Here is a 20,335-nt window from a genome sequence, read left to right as displayed (position 1 = left end):
AGTTGAAGAGAGCAACAATGTGTGTGGCCTGGGGCTTATTTTTATCTATTTATTTAGTTTAAAAATAGTTTTAGTGGACACAATACCTTTATTTTATTTGTTTACTTTTATGTGGTGCTGAGGATCTAACCCAGTGCCTCACACATGCTAGGCAAGCGCTCTGCCACTGAGCCACAGCCTCAGCCCCTGGCCTGGGTTTTTTTTTATGGGGCTAGAGAGGAGCAAAAAATGCCAGTGTCTTCCATTGTTCATCCTAGGAGTCTGTATCAACTAACTGACTGCTGCTGTGGCTTGGTGATCTGTGGCACTAGATTAGGACTTTAGTCTCCTTGGGGACATTAGTCAAGGATGAAAAGAAATGGGTAAGGAGCAACTGGCACTCTTTTTGGATTTTATAACTAGAATTTTATTTGGGAATGATTAGGGAAGCTCAGCACAGTGGTACTCAGTTTTCAAGCAGTAACAACTCTGTTTGATTGCTACCCATTTATTTGTTTACTTGTTTATTTTTAATCTCATTAGAGTATAATCAGAGGTTATGCTTGTCTTTCAAGGATGAAGAAGTCTGAGAAGGTGCCACTGAACTCCAATAGAATATATGCCAAACCAAAAAAAAATATTAACTAAAAAGTATTTAATTTAGAAGTTTTAGGAATAGAAGAAGGCAATTACATGTATTTGTTGCAAGACACACTGATCACACTTTGTCTTTTCTTTTTTGGTCGTAGTACTGGGCATGGAACCCAGGGCCTGTGTATACTGGCATGAACTCTGCTACTGAGCTATACCCCAGGCCCTACACAATTCTTTTCTGGTTGAGGCTACAAGACGTACTTAATAACATTATATCATCCTAACAATAACTTATTATGTAGTGTTTTGAGAAAAAATGATTGTTGTTATCTTCTCCTTGATTGGACTTTATGTAGTTATAAAAATTTACTATGCAGACCATTTTTGGCACAAAATGGAATATGATCTCCAAGTGTTTAGGAGAGATGACCTGGGGTTTTAGAATAAAGATGCAAACCCCTGGCATAGTGGCAATGCTTGAAATCCCAGTTACTTGGGAGACTGAGGCAGGAGGAGCACAAGTTCAAGGCTGTCCTGTCTCAAAATAAAATAAATGGGGCTGGGGATGGAGCTCCTGAACAAAAGGAAGGTGAGGTAGAACAGTACTTTAGCTTTACGATGCCTAGTTACTGCCAGGCTAGCAGCTGCCCCATGGTAGGTCTCCTTCCAGATGTGGAAAGTCAAGCTCTTTCCCAACCTCTAGAAGGCTCTGCCCCTACCTGCCACTGGCCTCAGCCCCCCACCCCCCACCTTCGTCACCTTAGCCTCTGACTCACACTGGCTCAGAGGTTTGCTGTGAATTTCTGTCCATGTCTTAGGTGTGTGAAGCCTGATTGATCCCAAAGCCCCTTTTAAGAAGCCACATGTGGGAAGAGCACCAAGCCTCCACAGGCTATCTTGTGTCACTTGTCACCTTGTCCTTGAGTGGGAGTGTTTATCTCATGAAGTGGGAGTGTTTATCTCATCCACATCTTCTCTGAAGGCAGATAATGATGCCTTTTGTGCAGGGTCATTGTGAACATGAAGATCAGAGACAGGTGCATGTAAAGAGCCTAGCACAGTGGGGCACACATCCAAGGGTCAGAGTGGATGTCTCTATCCTGGGCACTGAGATCAGCAACTTGGAATAAAAAAAAAAAAACAAAAAACAAAGGAAAAATGATTTGCTCACAGCTCCAGGAGGCTGCTAAAATACTCTGAGAGAAAACTGAATAATTCTAACTCAGAAGTTGGGCAATATTTTTCTGAAAAGGACCAGAGAGTAAAGGGCCAGATAGTTTTAGCTTTGTGAGCCACATGGTCTCTGTCCCCTCTGTCTTTGTAGATCAGAAGCAGCCATAGGCAGTGCATAAATGATAGTCACAGCTGAGCCAGTGAAGCTTCACAAAACAGGCAGCACGCAGGGTTTGAACCCTGGTCTAGGTCAGCATCCCCTTAAAGCAGGAACATTTTCTGCAGTTCCCATGACAGATGGGGAGATTTGATGGATTCAGAACGCCTTACCTCTAAAATTGCAAACATGGTGTAGGAGACCAGAATATGCCACCTAAAATATGACCGAATGACTTCACCCCTCATGCCTGGCAGGCTAGCAGCTGCCCCATGGTAGTCACTTCCAGATGTGGAAAGTCAAGCTCTTTCCCAACCTCTAGAAGGCTCTGCCCCTCCCTGCCACTGGCCTCTCTGGCGTAAGGATTGTTTCAAGCTGATTATTCTGAGAAACTTCAGAACTTGGTGTAGCTCTGAAAACAGGAGAGATGTTTTAACTGTAAAGTACAAATTTATGTCTATGAAGGAAATCGCCCTTTGTAAGGGGTTCTCTCTCTCTGTACCAGGGAGAACATTAAATCCAAACCACATTCAATTTGTTTTTCCTTTGTAAATCATTTGCTTATTTCTTATGCAACTTGATGGTTGAGTCCCTGATCAGCCAGGATCCAGATAGGTCCTTAGCTTGGCTGCCAGTAAAACAACTGAGTGTGAGGGCTGGAGAGAAGAGACTGGGTTTGGTTGCTGCCTTTATTCCTGCTAGCTCCTGCAGGGATGTTAATGTCCAAATAATATTTGTTAGATGAATGCATGAGTGGACAGAGATCTCTAAAGTGTTAGATCATGGAGGAAGGAACTCCTACTACCTGAAAAGGCAAAGGGACGTTGCACAGAGTGGTGACATAGGCCAGGTGTCTAAGAAGAGAGTGTGCGATGAAAATGTACTGAACCTACCTAGCCGCCTGAGTGTCACTCATCACGGCTTAGCAACAGCACACCATGGAGTGTTGGTTGCTTCCCCTTGTGACTGCTTGGCTGACACTTGCCTGTGGCTGTTTCTCTTTGTCATCCCCAGAGACTATCCCATCACATACTGCCAGCCTACGCAAAGATCAAAATTCAAAATCCAAAGGACAGCTTTTATTGAATGTATATTGCTTTCTTGTAATCTAAAGTAAAAAAAAATAGTAAGTTGAACTATTGTAAGTTGGGGACCATCTGAAATTATGTGTGCATATGTGTACGAGTGTGTGTGTATATGGTGTTTACATGAGCATATGAATGTGTATGAGACTGTGCATATGTATGTGGATGTGTTCTGTGTGGGTATATATGTATAGGTATATCAGTGTGTATGTGCATATGTGAGTGTGTGTGTGTGTGTGCGTGTGTGTGTGTGTGTGTGTGTGTGTGTGTGAGAGAGAGAGAGAGAGAGAGAGAGAGAGAGAGAGAGAGAGAGAGAGAGAGAGGGAGGACATTCCAGGTAGAGGAAAGAACGTGTAAAAAACCATGCCATGTCGAGAGACTCTTGTACAGTAGTTTCTTTCCATTTTTTTTCTTTTTTTTAAAACTCAGTTTTTTTTTTTTAGTTGTAGGTGGACACAATATCTTTATTTTATTTATTTATATGTGGTGCAAACTCAAGCCCCTCACACATGCCCGGCGAGTGTTCTATCGCTGAGCCACAACCCCAGCCCCTCTTTCCATTTTTGGTCCATATGCACATCTATTTGGGTTCAGTTGGAAGTGCATAAACATCATTTTCCTGTGAGCTTTCCCCCACCTAACTTTATTTGATCCCTGTACCCTGCCCCAGTTCCGAATACTCCTTGTAATTACCTTGTAAAGACCATGTGGCTGCTTCACACTGCATGGAGTGCATGTATGCTTGCCCTTTCTGTGGCTTTTACTAATTACAGATAAAGCTGAAATAACAGCTTAAAATTTTTCTTCCTTTGTCATTTCCTTATGGTAACTGCTCCAAAGTGGAAAGGAAGTTGGGGATGTAGCTCAGTGTTAGTACACTTGCCTACCATATGCAAGACCCTGGGTTTATTCCTAGTACAGGAAGACCAAAACAAAACAAAAGCCAAAAAACAAACAAAATGCCAAAACCAAAAAGTGTAGAGAACTTTTACATTTTACACCTCTTGACAAAGCTGTTTTCCTAAGGTTGTAGCAATTTATATTGCCACCAGGTGTTTTATTGTTAGCTCATCTAACTGTGCTAGTTAGGAGGGTTTTAACAGGTCTCTGCAGGGCTGGTGGCATTTGCATTTTTTTTTTTTTTTTTTTTTTACTGCTAATGTAAGAGGACAAACTCAGCAAACTTCCCTTGTGAGGGTTGACTTAGTCACAAAGGGAGGGTCCTGATGGCCTGGTCACAAGAGATGAGGTCTTGAAACTGTAGTTTCCCCAAGGATCACAATCAATTTTATATATATATATATATATATATATATATATATATATATATATATATATATATATATATATATATATATATATATATATTTTGTACCAGGGATTGGACCTAGGGGTGCTTAACCATTGAGCCACATCCCCAGCCCTTTCTATTTTTTATTTAGAGACAAGATCTCACTAAGTTGCTTAGGGTCTCTCTTGCCTCAGCCGCCTGAGTTTCTGGGATTACAGGTGTGTGCCACCTCACCCATTTTCCTTCACTAATAAGATTTCCTGTTATCACCAGTCCTGTGACTTGTGGATTCTTTTTGGTGTGTATGTCTGATGTCCTTCCTATAAGTTATGGCCCTTTGTTTTCCATTCCCTATCCACCTGCATATGGCTAAACTATCTACCTAACTTAACAGGTGTTTTTTTTGGGATATATAATTCACATATTACAAAATTCACCCTTTGAAGATATATAATTCAGTGCAACCATTACTACTATACATTTCTGAAACTTTCTCATCACTCCAAAAGGAAACCCTGTGCCCATTAGCACTCACTCTCAAGTGCCTTTGTTCAACCCCTAGCAACCACTAATCTGTTTGCTGTCTCTGTGGATTTGGCTGTTCTGGGCATTTCATAGAATAAGAACATATGTTGCTTTTTGCAACTGACTTTATTCATTTAGCATAATAGTTCGTCTACATTGTAGCCTGTATCAATCTTTCATTCCTTTATATTGCCAAATAATATTCCACTGCATGGATAACAGTTTCCTTTTAATTTAAAAATGCAACTGTTTTAAAGAAAAATATCAACAGAATAACAATACATAAGGGATGAAGGTTGAATGCAAAAGACTAAATTTGGGAAACTGTAATATAGAAACATGCACTTGGATACATGCACAAGTCCACATGAAAGATCTGGGACATGACTTCTGGGCATGCAAAGCCTTTAATTCTGTGGTTTGGGAGGGAGGATTGTTTAGCCCATCTTCCCACCTATGCTATAGAATCATCAGTGGGAAGATGGTAGGTGGAAAATGTTTGTTAGAAAATGTATCTATTGCCTGTCTCTCCACCTTCCCATCATCAAGAATCTGTGCAAAGAGGTAGATATGTTGACCTAAAAAGTTAAACCCAGGGGCTGGGAATGCAGCTCAGTGGTGGAGTGCTTAGAGAATGCTTATCTGGGGTGTGTGAGGCCCACACACACGTATACACACACACAGAGTCAAGCCCACCCAGGATGGCATGCAGCAGTTGAAAGATAGTCCACTTTGACACCATGGTATTTGAACCCCAAGCACCAGGGACAAACTGTAAATTATTTTCAAGTGAAATTTCAAAATTTATGATTTGCCAATCAGAAAATACTGGCAACAGATTAGAGCTGACAAACTCATTTACATGGATTAGACACTCCAGCTTTTCTTTACTTTGTAATTAACAATGAATAACCCGGTTGCAATCAAGATTAAATTAGGGAAACAAAACACAATATCCTTTTATATATTTTATGAAGATCTGGAAGACAGGAGCTTGAAGGCTCCAAATCTAATGAAATGACAGGGAGGGCTGGGCTGGACCTCGGGGACAGAGCTTATAGACAGCTGTATGAGGCCCTGGGTTCTATTCTGTCCCCAGCCCCCAGAAGAAAAAAGAAAACCAAATAAATAAAATATGTTTTCAAGAAATGACGAGGAGAGGGAAATGCTGATTTCTCTCATTTGATCGGTGTATGCTGCATGTACATGTTGAACTATCACCTTCCCTGGCAATAAGTGCAGTCATTACATATAAATAAAAAAATTAAAAAATAGTAAACACACACACAAACTACCCTAGTTATTATTTTTTGTTTTCATTAAACTTCTTTTTAAAAAATTTTAGTTGGCAAATGATAATTGTGCATTTTATGGGGTTATGCTAAATATTTACATTATGGAATGATCAAATCCTTGGAGCCAGTGTGTTGAAGAAGATTGTTATTCCTATGTTCATTGCAACATTAAGTAAATTTCTTATTTTGGAATAATTTTAAGTTTACAGAAAAGTTGCCAAAATGGTATAAAGAGTTTTTATACATCCTTCATTTACTTCCTTGAATGTTAACAGGTGTCACAAGCAGGGTACATTTGTCAAGACTCATGTTGTTTCGAGATTACTAACTCAACTCTGAATTATACATAGATTTCACCACAAATACCCTTTTTCCATTGTAGGCTCCCATGCACGATGCCACACGGTGTTTAATCATCTTGTCTCTAGTTTTCTCTGATCTGTGACAGGCCTGTCTTTTCATCATCTCAAGAGTTTTGAAGAGTATTGGCTAGGTGTGTTGCAGACTACCTCTCTGTTTGGCTTTGTCTGATGTTCACTCATTTTGAGACTGGGGCGATGGTATTTTGAGAAGAAAACACCCTATTTATTTATTTAGTTTTAAAGTAAAAACTCCAGACTTAGCCATTTTTTCCCGTTTTTTGCTGTCTGTTTGACTATTTTACCCAGAGTAGTACATCGCCTTTTATTTGTCCATTTTCATTGACAGATAATAAGTTTACATCATCTTGGAATATAGTGTGATATTTTGATACATTTTACAGTGTGTAATGAATGACTTAGGATATTTAGTTTATCTTTCAAACATTTTCCATATTTTTTGCATTAAGAACATTCAAAACCCTCTCTTTTAGCTCTTTTGAATGATATGACTTATTACTATTGACTCTAGTCACCCTTCTGTGTTCGAGAACAGTAGAACTTAACCCTCCCATTTGGCTGTGACTTTGCACCAGTTAATCCATCTCTCTCCATCCACCCTTCTACCCTGCTCTCCCTTGGCCTCTGGAAAAGAGGGTATATATACACAGAATGGAATACCATCAGCCACACAAAGGACAAAATCCTGTCATTTGCAGCAACAAGGATGGATCTGGAGATCATCATATCAAGTGAAAGAAACTAGGCACAGAAAGACAAGTCCCACATCGCCTTTTATTGTCATGTCTCCTTCGTTTCCTCTTGCCTGTGACAATTCCTCAGCCTCTCCTTGTTTTACACAACCTTGCCAGTCTTGAGAAAGAATGTCAATTAATGTGGATTTGTGTGATGTTTCCCTCATGACTAGATTGGTTCCAGAAAGCAGAGCAGTAGCAGAAGCACCCCTTTTATCACATCATCTCATGACATCACATCATCCACATGACATTCCTGTTGATGTTAACCTTCCTCACTTAGTTTTATGTTTGCCAGCCCCCATCCCCCAAACATCCAATAAGTTTGAATAAGTTCATTGCAATGTAATTCACATACTATACCATCCACCCATTCAAAGTTCATATTTCATTGTTTTTTGATTTATTGTATAATTCTTTAAAATCTGTGGTAAGTTATATATAACAGAGCATTTGCATTCTAACCATTTTTTGGAGCATACATTCAGTGGTATGAATTATATTCACATTGTTATACAATCATCACCACCATCTATTTCCAAAACTTTTTTATCACCTCACACAGAAACTTTTTAACCATTAAATAATAACTCCCTATCCTCCCCTACCCACAGCTCCTGATAATTTCTAATTTACTTTCTCTATGAACTTGCCTGCTCTGGGGTTCTTCTTATTAGCGGAACCATATAACATTTCTTTGTGTCTGGCTTATTTCTGTTAACATAATGTTTTCAAGGTTCATTTGTGTTGGAGAAGCACTTGAGATATTTTAACAGATAGAAGTTAATATAGGAATTGAGTCAGGAGTAGTGGCACATGCTTGTCATCCCAGCCACTAGGGAGGCTGAGGCAGGAGGATCATGAGTTCAAAGCCAGTCTCAACAAAAGCGAGGTACTGAGCAACTCAGTGAGACCTTGTCTCTAAATAAAGTACAAAATAGAACTGGAGATGTGGCTCAGTGTTCGAGTGACTGAGTTCAATCCCTGGTACCAAACCACCACCACCACAACAACAACAACAAAACTCCCCAAACCAAAATTCAGGTAATGGAGGCCTCAAAAGGCAAGAACGAATCACTAGGGTTTATTATTTGTTTATTTTTGCAGCTCTGGGGAGGGAACCCAGGGCCTGTGCAAGCCAGGCAAGTGCTCTAACCACTGAGCTCTACCCTCAGCCACAAGGTTAGGATGTAACCATAAACTATTGTAGGAATCAGATGATGAACCTAGGCCTGGGGAACAAGAGGGAGAGTTGAGGCTGTCAGGCTGAAGCAGTTTGGAGGAGGAAAAGGAGGGTTCTGGGTGCATCTGTACATGTGTCTCAGAGATGGGGTTGCTGACCAGCTGGTGATAGCATGTACACTGTAGGGGACACAGTGATGGTGGCTCTGTGGAGGGGAAAAAAGGTTGGAAAGGAGATGGCTTGATATTGCTGGTGAAATCAGAAAGAATCAAGTTCCATTTTCGTCCTCCTCCTCTTCTTGCCTTTCCTCCTCTTTTGCTGTGTACTGTCAGGAGCTATAGGAGGCCGACTGAGTGCAGGGATCCTGCCTTGAGGTCTTGGGTGTGGATTCTGGGCGAGGACATACATCATCAATAGGGGGATTAATTGAATGAATTGTCCGGGGCTTATAATTGATTGCTTATAATTGATTTCCTGGAAGAACAACTTCATAAACAGATGGAATATTTTAATCTCAGATAACACAAGTGTTCACAGTGCAGGTGGATCAGTTCCCAAAGCTCGGAATCTCATTGTCTTTCTTGCATCTCATGCTGTGTCGGGAGTGGTGAATGAATGATGGTCTTTGAACTGCCAAGAGACAGAGGCAACACCCCTCTGGAGAACTCTTAGTGTGAAGGTGCCAGTGGAGATGGTCCAGTTGTAACGCCGTGTTCATAGTGAAATTCCTTGCTAACTAAGGAATTTTATTAGTTCGTAACGTTGGTTCAAACAGCTGCTGCCCAGAGGAAGAGAAGTATAGGCACAAGCTTGATAAGTCCTAATTGGGCTTCTTTTACCCTCAGCTTCAGCTCTGTTTATCTTGAAGAAGATTTCTCACAAAAATGCCTTCTGATGTTTAAACCTATGTAATAAATATGCCAAGCTTGCGGTGGTCAGTTTTCTTCCACCAGAGTTTGGCTGATCCACTGGGTCCTGGCCTTTTCTCTACTTTTGTGTCTGTTTGTCTTTTCTTAATCCCCCTCACAGCCTGGTTCATATAGTCCTGAATAAACTGTTGCCCAGGACATGACCATGCTGCACTTGTAAATGGCTGTGCTTCTTTGGTAGTGGATAAAATTTGAATGCCAGAAAGTAGAAATTACTCATAGAAAGTGGGCTTGTTTTTAGCTCATGGATTCTGTAAATTGCTAGGAACCCTTAACATGCCATTCATTATGATATGTACATTTAAAATGGTTTTTTTTCTATATTTTTTTATTGGTGCATTACAATTATATGTAATAGTGCAATTTGTTGTTACCTAGTCATACAGGCACATGCACATTATAATAATATACTTTGGTTGATATTATTCCCCAGTATTTCCCCTTTCCTTCTCTTCCTTCTTCCCCCTGGTCTCTTTCCTTTATTCTACTGGTCTGCCTTCCATTTTCATGAGATTCCCCTCCCACCTTTCTTTTCCTTTTTTCTCCCTAGCTTCCACATATGATAGAAAACATGACACTTGACTTTCTGATTTTGTCTTATTTTGTTTAACAAAATAACAAATGCTCTCAAGTTCCATCCATTTTGCTGCAAATAACATAGTTTTGTTCTTCTTTATTGATGAATAAAACTCAATTTTTGTATACACTGCATTTTCTTTATCCATTTATCCATTATAATGTGCACTTTTAAACTGCCTCCTTCACTTCGACCTTGTCTGGTGGTGTATTAATCAGCACAGAATAGGTTATGCTGCAGTAACAAATGACACCCCCACACCCCAAAGCTCACTGGCTTTTGAAAACAGAAGTTTAGTCTTGGAACCATCAAGTATAGGAACCAGATTCTAAATAATCACATAACAGAAAACATAATTTTATTTTATTCACTTTTATATTTTACCATTTTAATTCTTGTATGTGTGTGTGTGTGTGTGTGTGTGTGTGTGTGTGTGTGTGTGCAGGGGATTGAACCCAGGGCCTTGTGCATGTGAGGCAAGCACTCTACCAACTAAGCTATATCCCCAGCCCTGAATTCACTTTGTTTTATAAAATTAATGTATAATTTTAAAGTGTGGTTTTAGTTTTGAAGAAAAAAATCAACAAAAAAATAAACGTTGGTCTTATCTGAAGAAATGATATTTGAGCTGTAATATGACAGATAAAAAGGTGGTTGGAGGCTGAGGGTGCAGCCCAGTGGTGGATGCTAGCCTAGCAGGTGTGAGGCCTCGGGTTCCTTCCCTAGTACCACAAAGGGGAAAAAAGATGGCTAAAGATGATTGGGAGGAATGATCTTGGTAGAGGGCTCTGAAGTGGGAGAGAGCCTATTTGGGTGATGGGGGAAAAGGCCAAAGTAACTGGGGCAGAAAAAGTGAAGGGGAAGAGAGGAGAACATGTAGGGACCTAGAAGTTAAGACTTTTTTTTCTTATCCAAAGAACAGGAGATTATGAAAGATTTTAAGAGGATGCTTAGCAGGTCAGTTGTGTATTTTAACTTTTTTATTTCCAGTGCTAGAAATGGAACCCAGGGCCTCATGCACACCAGTCAAGCACTCTGCCAGCCGGGCCCAGATCCACATTTTTAAATGCCTGATTTGCATTTCAGGAATGACTTGGAGAACAGAGCAGTAAGAGGTGGGTTTTCAGAGAAACGAATGCAGCATAAGCTGCAAGGCCCTTTCTTTCCAGGACCCTCAGGAGGTCTTAGGAGAAACCCTGGCCATTTTGTTTGTGGGGCTGAACTAATTCTGTACAGGTGTTTTGTATTTTTCTTAAAGAGGGACTCTTCCTCCACCCAATGTACAGGTCCTGCAAAACCTATAAACCAGTGGTGGATGCTAGCCTAGCATGTAGAGGCCTCGGGTTCCTTCCCTAGTACCACAAAGGGGGGAAAAATGTTCCTGATTCACAATAAGAAATATCTAGGCTAAACTTTAAAATCCTTACTTTCTTTTTTCATTGCTGGGGATAAAACCCAGGGCCTTATGATTGCTATTCCAGTGCTTTGCTACTGAGCTACATCCCCAGCTGCTGCTTTATTGAGTGATTAAAGAAAACTCTTATTCAGAAGAGGGGTGTTTTGAAGACCTAAGCCATGGATTTCAGTGGTGGGGAGACTATTAGATGAGGTACAGTTTTTGGTGGTGACCAACTCTGGCCAACTTTAGCAAAACTGGAAGTTGAAAACTTATTGGATATATCTAAGGAGTAAAACAGTATTTAATATACATATAGATATAGAAAAAGGTTGCTATAGTAGAAATAATTAATATATTCATCATCTCACAGATACCCCAATTAACTTATTCATCATCTTACAGTTACCCCCCTTTATTGTGGCAAGATCACCTGGAATCTTCTTTCTTAGCATAAACCCTAGGTGCATAGGAAATCCTGGAGGGCAGCCCTCATGTGCATCCTCTAGCCTTGCTTTGCCTGTGCATCTGCTTCTTTGTACCCTTTGACCTACATCTCCCTATTTCTGCTCCCACTGTTGGTGTAGCAGGTGTTTGAACATCATGCTGTCAAAGTCCAGTAAACCCTCACCTCTACTAATAAGTTTATTGGAAAAAGTGAGGTCAGGCACCAGTCTTGTTTCTTGAGACAGAATATGGATACAAAAGAAGCAGGAGAGATTCCCCCTACAGAGGCAAAGGTTACACCTGTTCTCCATCCAATGAAAGGCTCAGGCTGCTTTCTTCTTCATACAAAGCATCAATGGTATTGAAGAGAAATTCTCTTTCTTTGGGATCTTTAATGGAAATGTCAGGAAGGAGACTATACCTTTCAGAATGTATGTTTGCCATGGCAATTTGGAAGCCATAGATAGCAATTGTGGGCTTCTGTAATTTGAACCTCTTGGCTAGATCCTTCTGCCAACTTTTCATTTACTATGCCATTACTTGCAAATGTGATATAAAAATTGTCTCCTTGGGCTTCAGGGCTTCCCAGTACTAAAAGACTTTGGGAAGATCCACCTCCTTGGCTGTGCCAAAGGAAGCCCAGCTTTCTTATACATCTGCCACATATCATGGTATTCAATAGGAAGGATGGCCACGCAGGGGCAGGGTGGGGTGGTGGTAATGGTGATGGGGAGGTCTTCTCAGCAGTGGTTCATCCTTCATGCTGGGGGCAGTGACTTTAGTTTTTGGCTTGGTGGGCTCCTGGAAGAGGTGGCTAGGATGCAGGTCCTGTTCTCCTGTTGGCCACAGTGGTGCCAGTGCAGCTGCTGCTGGCCCATGATGGTGGCGAGCAGTGTGCAGATCCAGAGCATGGTGGTGGTGGTGGCAGAGGTGGAGAGCAGAGAATGTGGTAGCTGGGACCCCCAGAGCACTCCTGTGTTTTTGGTAATAGCCATCCTAATGGGGGTGAGGTTCTATTTAATTGTGGTTTTCATGGACACTTCGTATTTACTGGAAGGATAGTTGTCAAACCTTTTTTTATTAGGGCCCTATAGAAAATATTTTCAGCTTTGCAGGCCATAGGCTGCCTGTTGTAACTACTTCACTCTCCCTTGTTGGACAGAAGCAGCCACAGACAGCATGCAGATGGATGAGCATGGTTGTGTGGCAACAGAGCTTTATTTGTGGAAAAAAAGCTGCAGACTGAAGTTTTCAAGTGGGCCATCGTGTTCTGAGCCTGGTATTCAGAGGCTCCAGATTATTGGATGTTTAGCCTGCAGCTTTGTACATGAGTGGGTGCATAGGACTTGGCATGTGCATTGTCCTTGATATACTGGGGTCTGCACCTGCCTACTTCTGCTTTGGCCACTTGCTCTGCCAGTTCCATGCATAAAGCCCCAACCACTGCCATGGTTGTGGCTGCGATGCAGATGAGGAAAACTGTGTCTACCACTGAAGATGACCCTGTAGAATCACTCTTTAGTAAGGGACTCAACCAGATCATGAATGACATGCTGGGCTGGGGAATGTAGCTCAGTGATAAAATGCTTCAAGGCTCTGGGTTTGATTACCAGAATGCCAAAAAAAAAAAAAAACCTTTAAAAATATCTCATCATCAGGAATGAAACGCCTATGTGAATAGATGGGTGTCAGCTGCCTGGGTACTTAGAGGAGAAAAACTTTGAGGCTAAATCTTAGTTCAGTGGGAAAAGGAGATGTAATTGATTAGTCATGACTCTCATGGGCACCAGGATGAAAGTAGTGATATACATTTGCTAAATATTTGTGTTCCTTCAACTAGCTGTTTTCCAAGGTTCCTTATAGTTTCAACAAGGCACAGTTCTGTGTCTGGATACCTCCTTGGGAATATTTTGGAGATGGAACAGTCATGTAAAATATAGTCATTTAGTTCAGAAGCATGGTCTGTAATTTTACAAATTCCTAACATATCTGCTTGTGTAAGAGACACAGTGTGAGTGATGGTGTGAGTCTCCCAATTCTGCCCATGATAGACACAACCCAGGAGGCAGCTGGACAATGAGAGAAAGAAATCAATCCATTACTACTATTACCTCAGCCTCACAGTTTACACAGAAAGCAAAGATTCCAACACATTGTTTTTGGCAAGATTTGACAGCTGTTTATTGAACACTAATTATTCCAATCAAAGATTCTTTCCTGCCCTCTAGAAATTGTAATTTCCAGTGTTTTGTTCTGAGTAACAGGGGAGCAGCAACTAGAAAGACTATAGGGAATGGCTTTCTGGAATAAATAGGGGTGGGAGGTAGTGGAAAGAGGGCCAGGGGAGAGAGAGGACCCCTTAGTTTGGGGGAATGGGGATAGCAGAAGCTTAGAGGGAGTGCTGGTGGCAGGTGGGATTGCAAAGCTGTGAGAGTCAGGATGTGGGGTTTGCTCTTGGTCCCTAAATAATAGGTCTCATGTCTTCTAGAGCTTTCCAGAGAGATCATTCTTGTGGGTTGTATGGAGGAGAGATGGAAGGATGGGCTCAGAGGGGCAAGGAAGGACCATGGTTGGTAAAAATGAAGGTAGGAGAGGGTGGAGGTGGAGTTTGGAAGATTGCAGGGAAGAGCAGCTGAGGCACATGTGTAGGCTGTTCCAAAGTCAGGCAGGGCTGGGCATGGTGGCTGGCAGGATATGAAGGGGCAAGAAGAGAGGAATCATTGATAAACACCGAACCCCCAACCTGGGGTCCAAGGGTGCGGAGGCCAAGGAATGTTTGGAGGAGGGACCAGGAAGAAAAGACTCATCTTTAGTCAGAAGTTTTCAAGATGGCGGACGTGTCCACAGCAAGGGCCAAAGACTTGGAAGACAGCACAGCCCAGTGCTGAAATTCCACAGAGGTGACCTGGTAGGTGCTTGTTGAAAATTTCTAGAAGTCTCTCAGAAAACTACCACCAAGGTAGGAAAAGGAATTTTTTTTGTCAGTTCTAATTAGAAAAGATTTTTGATGGATCAAAACTTGGCAGATAAGGAAAGGAGGCTGGGCTGGAAGTCAGGCCTTGACTCTGTTTATGTCTTGCGGTGTGGCTTTTGACTAATTATTTAACTTCTCTCCTCCTGTATTATATGTTCTGCAAAATAACAGGATGACACTAGGGGATCAGCTGTGATTGAAAGTTGAGTTGTGAGGATGGATGGGTGGATTTCCTTGCAAGGAGTTCAGTGCCTTATAGGGAGAGACATTAGGAGAAAGGGGCCAACTTGACACCAACTTGATAGCCACAGAAGCAGGGTATAGGAGGAAGAGCAATTTTTGCTTACAGAAACCCCAGGGTTTATGAGTAAATCACTGGGAGATGGAATGGATGTGGACTGAGGAGGAGATTATAGTTCCAGGTGAGATGAAGGAGCCAGCTAAATTGTCACTGGGGTGGGAGGTGGTGAGCAAGCAATGTTTGCCAGTGGAAAATATGAGCTTCATCTAGTTAAATTTCCAAGGATATGATTCATAGGAAGAAGAAGATCTCAGCTGAACATAAGAACAGAAAGTAGGATAAATGAATGCTCTCAGAGGTTGCATTAATAGAAGTAGAGAATCCAGCCTGAGAGAGGTGATGCTAATGTTATCATCATGCCTCGTGCTCAATTGTGGTTGGCTTGCTCTAAGAAGAACATGGATGAGGGGGCATAATGAAAGAGGGATTGGGTTCCAGTTAGCCTTGGGAAGAGAAGATTTTAAGGAATGGTAAGAGCTGCCTCTGAATATCTGCGGGGCAGAGAGAGCACCTGAAGGAGAGCTTCTCCCTGCTTTTTCTACTTCTATTGTAGATAGAGTTGTTTCCGGAGGGTGCTTTCGATTTCAGGATTCACTTTCCTCGCTGTTCCTTCCTGGACCAGTTCTGCTTTTGCCATGCGCCTGGTCACCTGCAACAACAGGTGTAGTCAGCTTGGGGGGCTGGGTCCCTAGGGGAACTGATGCCAATGGGCTTACGGGGAGGTTAGGGAACAGGGCAGATGGGTATCCATGTCCCAAGATGGCAGACCTCCATTGTCTCCTCCTATGCCATAGTTTCTGTGGAATCATTACATGGATGGGTATAGCTATGTCTCTATATCTATATCTACATTCTGATCTGCAACAAAACACATCACTGTTAGAAGGAAAAACTTTGTCCGAACATTGGTTAAATAAGAATGGTTTATTTACAAATGTTTATCTGTATTCACATACTGTGGGCTTTGGGAGTTCCTGCACTGGGGAAATTTGTTGCTGGAAGACAGACATCCTAGCTTCTGTGTTGGGTTTGGAGATGGGGAAAAGGGAGAAAGATCAGGGGGAAGCTCAGCGACCTCCATTTACACTCTGCTCAGCCTGAGTGGGGGTTCCAGATAATCTTGTTCCAACTTACCTCTGTCAGAAGTTGCAGGATGGGTCCTTTCCTGTTGCAGAACACATCTGTTAGGGTTTGGATGAAGGTAGAGCCATCCACGTCATGTCTGTAGGCGAGGTGCCCTGGGGAATTTAAGAGAGGAGGGCTTGGGGAAGCTCTGGGGGTGGGAGTGCAGGGACCCTGGAATAGGGTGGGCCCTGGGGGAGGGGCTCAGGGATCAGGGCCAGGAGGAGGAGCAGAGGCCACTCTGGGCAGCTGGGAGTGCATACCCTCCACTGTGGAGTAGACATGGACGGTGTCTGTGTAAGTTGGGATGGTTTGAGGCTCATCCTTGGTGACCATCACCATCTCATCTCCACCTATTGTTTCACCGAGGTCTCTGTGTTCTGAAAACACCAAGAGAAGGAGTCAAGGTCAGAGAGGCAGATGCAAAGGGGTAAGTCAGGACAGTTCAGCACATGCCAGGCTTAGCTAGGGCTCTGGACCTGGTATGGGGCCGCAATACGAACATGGACACTGGGTTCTCCACCTGTCCTTACCTCCTCGACAGGCCTGCACGATGTAAATCTTAGGCTTGCCTCTTAAGGCCCGGCAGTTCTTGTTGTTCAAGGTCTCAAAGAGGTCGTCCAGCTTGACCATCTCCCCATCTTCTCCCTTGAGGAGGCCTTCTTCTCCATGCGCCATGAGCACCACAAAGGCGCAACTGACGGGTTCTTTCCAGTTATCTATGACATCCTGGAAATTTTTCAATTCTTCCTGGAATTGCTGGAGGGACAGAAATGGATGGGTTCAGATAGGGCCCCAGAGCTGACCCATCTGGTCCACCCGCTTCTCTCTTGGCCTGGAGTTGGCAGCCCAGTACCTGGGCAGTGGGATCTCTCTTCGTGGTATTCTCAAATCTCAGCTGCTTGAACATGTGTTCCAGGGCACTTATGTCTGCTTCTGAACCTTCCCGGGCTTTCATGACACACAGTGTCAGGGCCAGACGGGCGCCTGACATATCATATGCCTCCTGGTCCAAGAGATGACAAAAATCAAGGGCAAAGAGGTCAAGGAGAAGCAGGAGATGTATTCAAAAGAGTTAGGGTTGCCAGGAAAAATAGACGGTGCCTAGTGACAAGTCAAATAAAAAAATTAAGATTTTAGTATATCTCAAATATTGCTTGAGATATAATTATACTCCAGTGATTTTTGGTTGTTGACATGAAGTTCAAATTCAGCCAGACATCTCTTATTTTTATCTGCCAAATCTGTCAGTCCAACTGGGTTCTGGCTCTGCCTTAACAAGACTCCTTGGATAAGTCACTGCTTTTCTCTGAACCTTGGTTTCCCGATGCAGATAAGTGTGTGTGTAGAATTTTTAAGGTCCCATCCAGTTGTCACATTAGTGGCTTTATCTCTGTCCCCATCCTTCGCAAGAGTGTGGTGAGCATTCCTTCATGACTTCCTCAGTGTAGAGGTCTGAGAATTTCTGAAGCTAATTCTGAGATTCTACTTGATTCTGTGTGAGGAAGACTATTGGGGTCTTTTAAGAGGAGAAGCAGGACACTGAGGACCATAGTGATAAGAATGTGATCTTTGGAGACAGAAATACCTACGTTTCTTCCCTCTCCCTCCAATTTGGGTTCCATCCCAGAGTCCTTTTGTTGTCATCTGGAAGATCACAAAGAACCTTCTAGCTCTGAGCCCAAGTCATTATTATTTTTTCATTATTGTGCTCTTCAGGAAACAGTGAGTTCCTCTCTTCCCTCCCTGTCGCCCTGTTGAATCCATCTCACCTCCTGCAAAGGCCGAGGATGGATCATTTCCTCTTCCATCTGTGTTCAACTCTCGTCACCCTTGCTGATCCTGGGGTCAAGAGAAGGTAGGTTAAAGGTCTCCAAAGGAAGACAGTAGGAATCAGGGGGCAGATTGGTTTGTCGATCAGGATTTTGAGAATGAATAGGACCCCAGTGCTGAAGACTCAGTACCTGGTCAGACCTAGACAAGAGATGACAGACCATGGCGTATTTCCTCTATAGAGGGACAGTCTGGTGGAGTCTTTTATCCATGGAGTCCTTGGAAAACCTGTAAGCCCACCCCAAATGTCATCCCTCTGGACCTTCCCTGTCTGTCTTTCAGGATACTTATCCTGTGATGGGCCAGACTTCTCCTTGGCAGGTCCTGGATGGAAAAGCATATTCTCCTCTTTTCTACTCGGGAGATGTCTGACTGGGGAGGCATCAATCACTATGTGCTTCACGGTTGGGTTTAAAATAGGAATTTAATCAAGGTGAGGAATACTATTTTGAAACTGTCTTGGTGGGTCTCTAATCTGAAGAGGTCAGTATATCTCCTTCTCTCTATTTTGAGATTGAACATCTGTCAATGTCTCCATTTTCCTCTCTGTTTTTCCCACTGGCTGAAAGGAAAGACTTGTGTCATACTCTTGGGTGCCCCGATGCCTTGACTTTGTTTATACTTCTTCCTCAGCCTGGGCAACTTCTTTACCTGTCACGACCCTTTCCCCGTGATTTGGATGGCATCATGTCTGACATGCCTTCCTTATCCATTCATGCACCCATCCTTTTATTTATTTATCCATGCCTTCATCCAACTTGTCTACCCATGCATCTTTCCATTTACTCTTCCATCCACCCACCCATCTGCTCACCCTTCCAGTCATCAATTCACCTACCTGCCACCCATTACCCACTAACCATCCATCCATCCACCCACCATCCATTATTTATCCACCCACCCATCCACCCATCTGTCCAGCCAGCCAGCCACTTATCCAGCAATGCACTCATTCATCTATCCAGCACATATTTCTTGGGTATCTGTTGTATGTTAAGCACTGGGAACACACTATACATGACAGACATTCTTCTTGCCCTTCTGTAGCTTTAATCTATGACAGAAATGAACATTAAATCTCTCTTTTTCTCTACACACACACACACACACACACCACACACACAGCAGGTGCTGTGAGGAAAAGGAGGTGAATATTGTGAAGGAGGAGGCAGAAGGAGTACAGCTCTAGAACCAGATAAACCAGACCCAGGAGCTTGGTCTCTCCTAGCTGCGAGACCTTAACCATCTCGCTCTCCTCTCTGAGACTCACTTTTCCCATTTGAAAAGGAAGGACTTGGGAAGAGTGCTAGGTGTTTGGCAGCAGTGGGCCAAATAAAGCAGGTTTCATGACCTCTATTAACTTTTTGTACAAGGTCGCTCCCCTTTCTAGATTCCCACAGTTCTGCCTATTTTTACTTTTTTAAAACATCTGTTCAATATCACTTTAATCATCTCTTTATGGTCATGCATATATAGATTGCAGAGGCATTTACAGGTAGAAAAATAATTTTACAAGTGTATGATCACACATTTTATACGCAATATTAAATAATATTAATTTGTCTTTAATAGGACAAAGAGTGACATGAACATAAAAGAGCAGTATTTTCAATTCTTAACCTCTTGGATGAATCAGTCGGTCAGTTTCCAGATTGAAAGCCTGACATCTTTACTTCTGTCTCCACCAGCTGTGTGGTACAGAGGTGGTGTCAGGGAGAACAGCTAATAAACAAAAGAACAAAGGAAAGCAAGCCTGGCTAGATGGATGGGTGGCAGTCTCTCCAGTTCCGCTGGCACCGAGAGGGGGACTGTGTGTGAGAGATGGAGGAGCTGGTAGCTGCCAGTCACTTACCAGCTGCAGAAGTAGTTGCTCCTTAAGCCAGGCTCAGTCTTGTCACTCTCCTAGTGCTGGCACCCAGAAGGAGTCAGGCCCACTGCCAGTCTTGGAGAGGGGGCTGACCGGTGTGGGACCTTCCTGGGTTTCTCCCGAGAGGCCTGTGATTCGTGCAGCACAATCATCTGGCCCTTTATTGCCAGCGAATTTTCTGTCAGTCGGGAAACCTCATGACTAGGGGACACGCCCTTGGCACAGTCTTGGTGTGGAAATAGAGTCAGACGCCCGTGGATGAATGATTGCAGGGCTTAGCTGATACCCCCTGGCTAAGGTGGCTGAGATGGAGCATCTAAATTAGCCAGTGGTTTTTGGGCCAGCCCAGCCACAAGACCCTCCACCCGACCACAGGTTTAGCTCATCTTGTTACCATCCAGCATTTCCACCAAGACAACCCATCCATTCCACCGTGAACTGGGCAGACAGCACTGACTGTACTTGTTTATTATCTCATCACTCCTCAGGAGCA

At 42.9% G+C, this 20,335-nt stretch overlaps 1 protein-coding gene and 1 pseudogene across 1 annotated transcript; both read right to left on the bottom strand.

Moving 5' to 3' along the window:
- Positions 1 to 11,858: 11,858 nt before the first annotated feature.
- LOC101977858 (ribonucleoside-diphosphate reductase subunit M2 pseudogene) lies at positions 11,859 to 13,195 on the bottom strand (annotated as a pseudogene).
- A 2,189-nt stretch (positions 13,196 to 15,384) lies between these two features.
- On the bottom strand, positions 15,385 to 17,137 carry Casp14 (caspase 14). The gene is made up of 5 exons (XM_005333063.4): positions 16,999 to 17,137; positions 16,676 to 16,901; positions 16,406 to 16,522; positions 16,155 to 16,258; positions 15,385 to 15,669 (listed from the first exon to the last, which is right to left on the bottom strand). The coding sequence occupies exons 1-5, from the start codon at positions 17,134 to 17,136 to the stop codon at positions 15,565 to 15,567; spliced, it is 690 nt and encodes a 229-aa protein (XP_005333120.2). The 5' UTR covers position 17,137; the 3' UTR covers positions 15,385 to 15,564.
- Positions 17,138 to 20,335: the final 3,198 nt, after the last annotated feature.

Source organism: Ictidomys tridecemlineatus, chromosome 2 (genome assembly GCF_052094955.1).
Source record: "Ictidomys tridecemlineatus isolate mIctTri1 chromosome 2, mIctTri1.hap1, whole genome shotgun sequence".
Taxonomy (NCBI): domain Eukaryota; kingdom Metazoa; phylum Chordata; class Mammalia; order Rodentia; family Sciuridae; genus Ictidomys; species Ictidomys tridecemlineatus.
The sequence above is the reverse complement of the archived record's forward strand: the minus strand, read 5'-3'. Positions and strand labels throughout refer to the sequence as shown.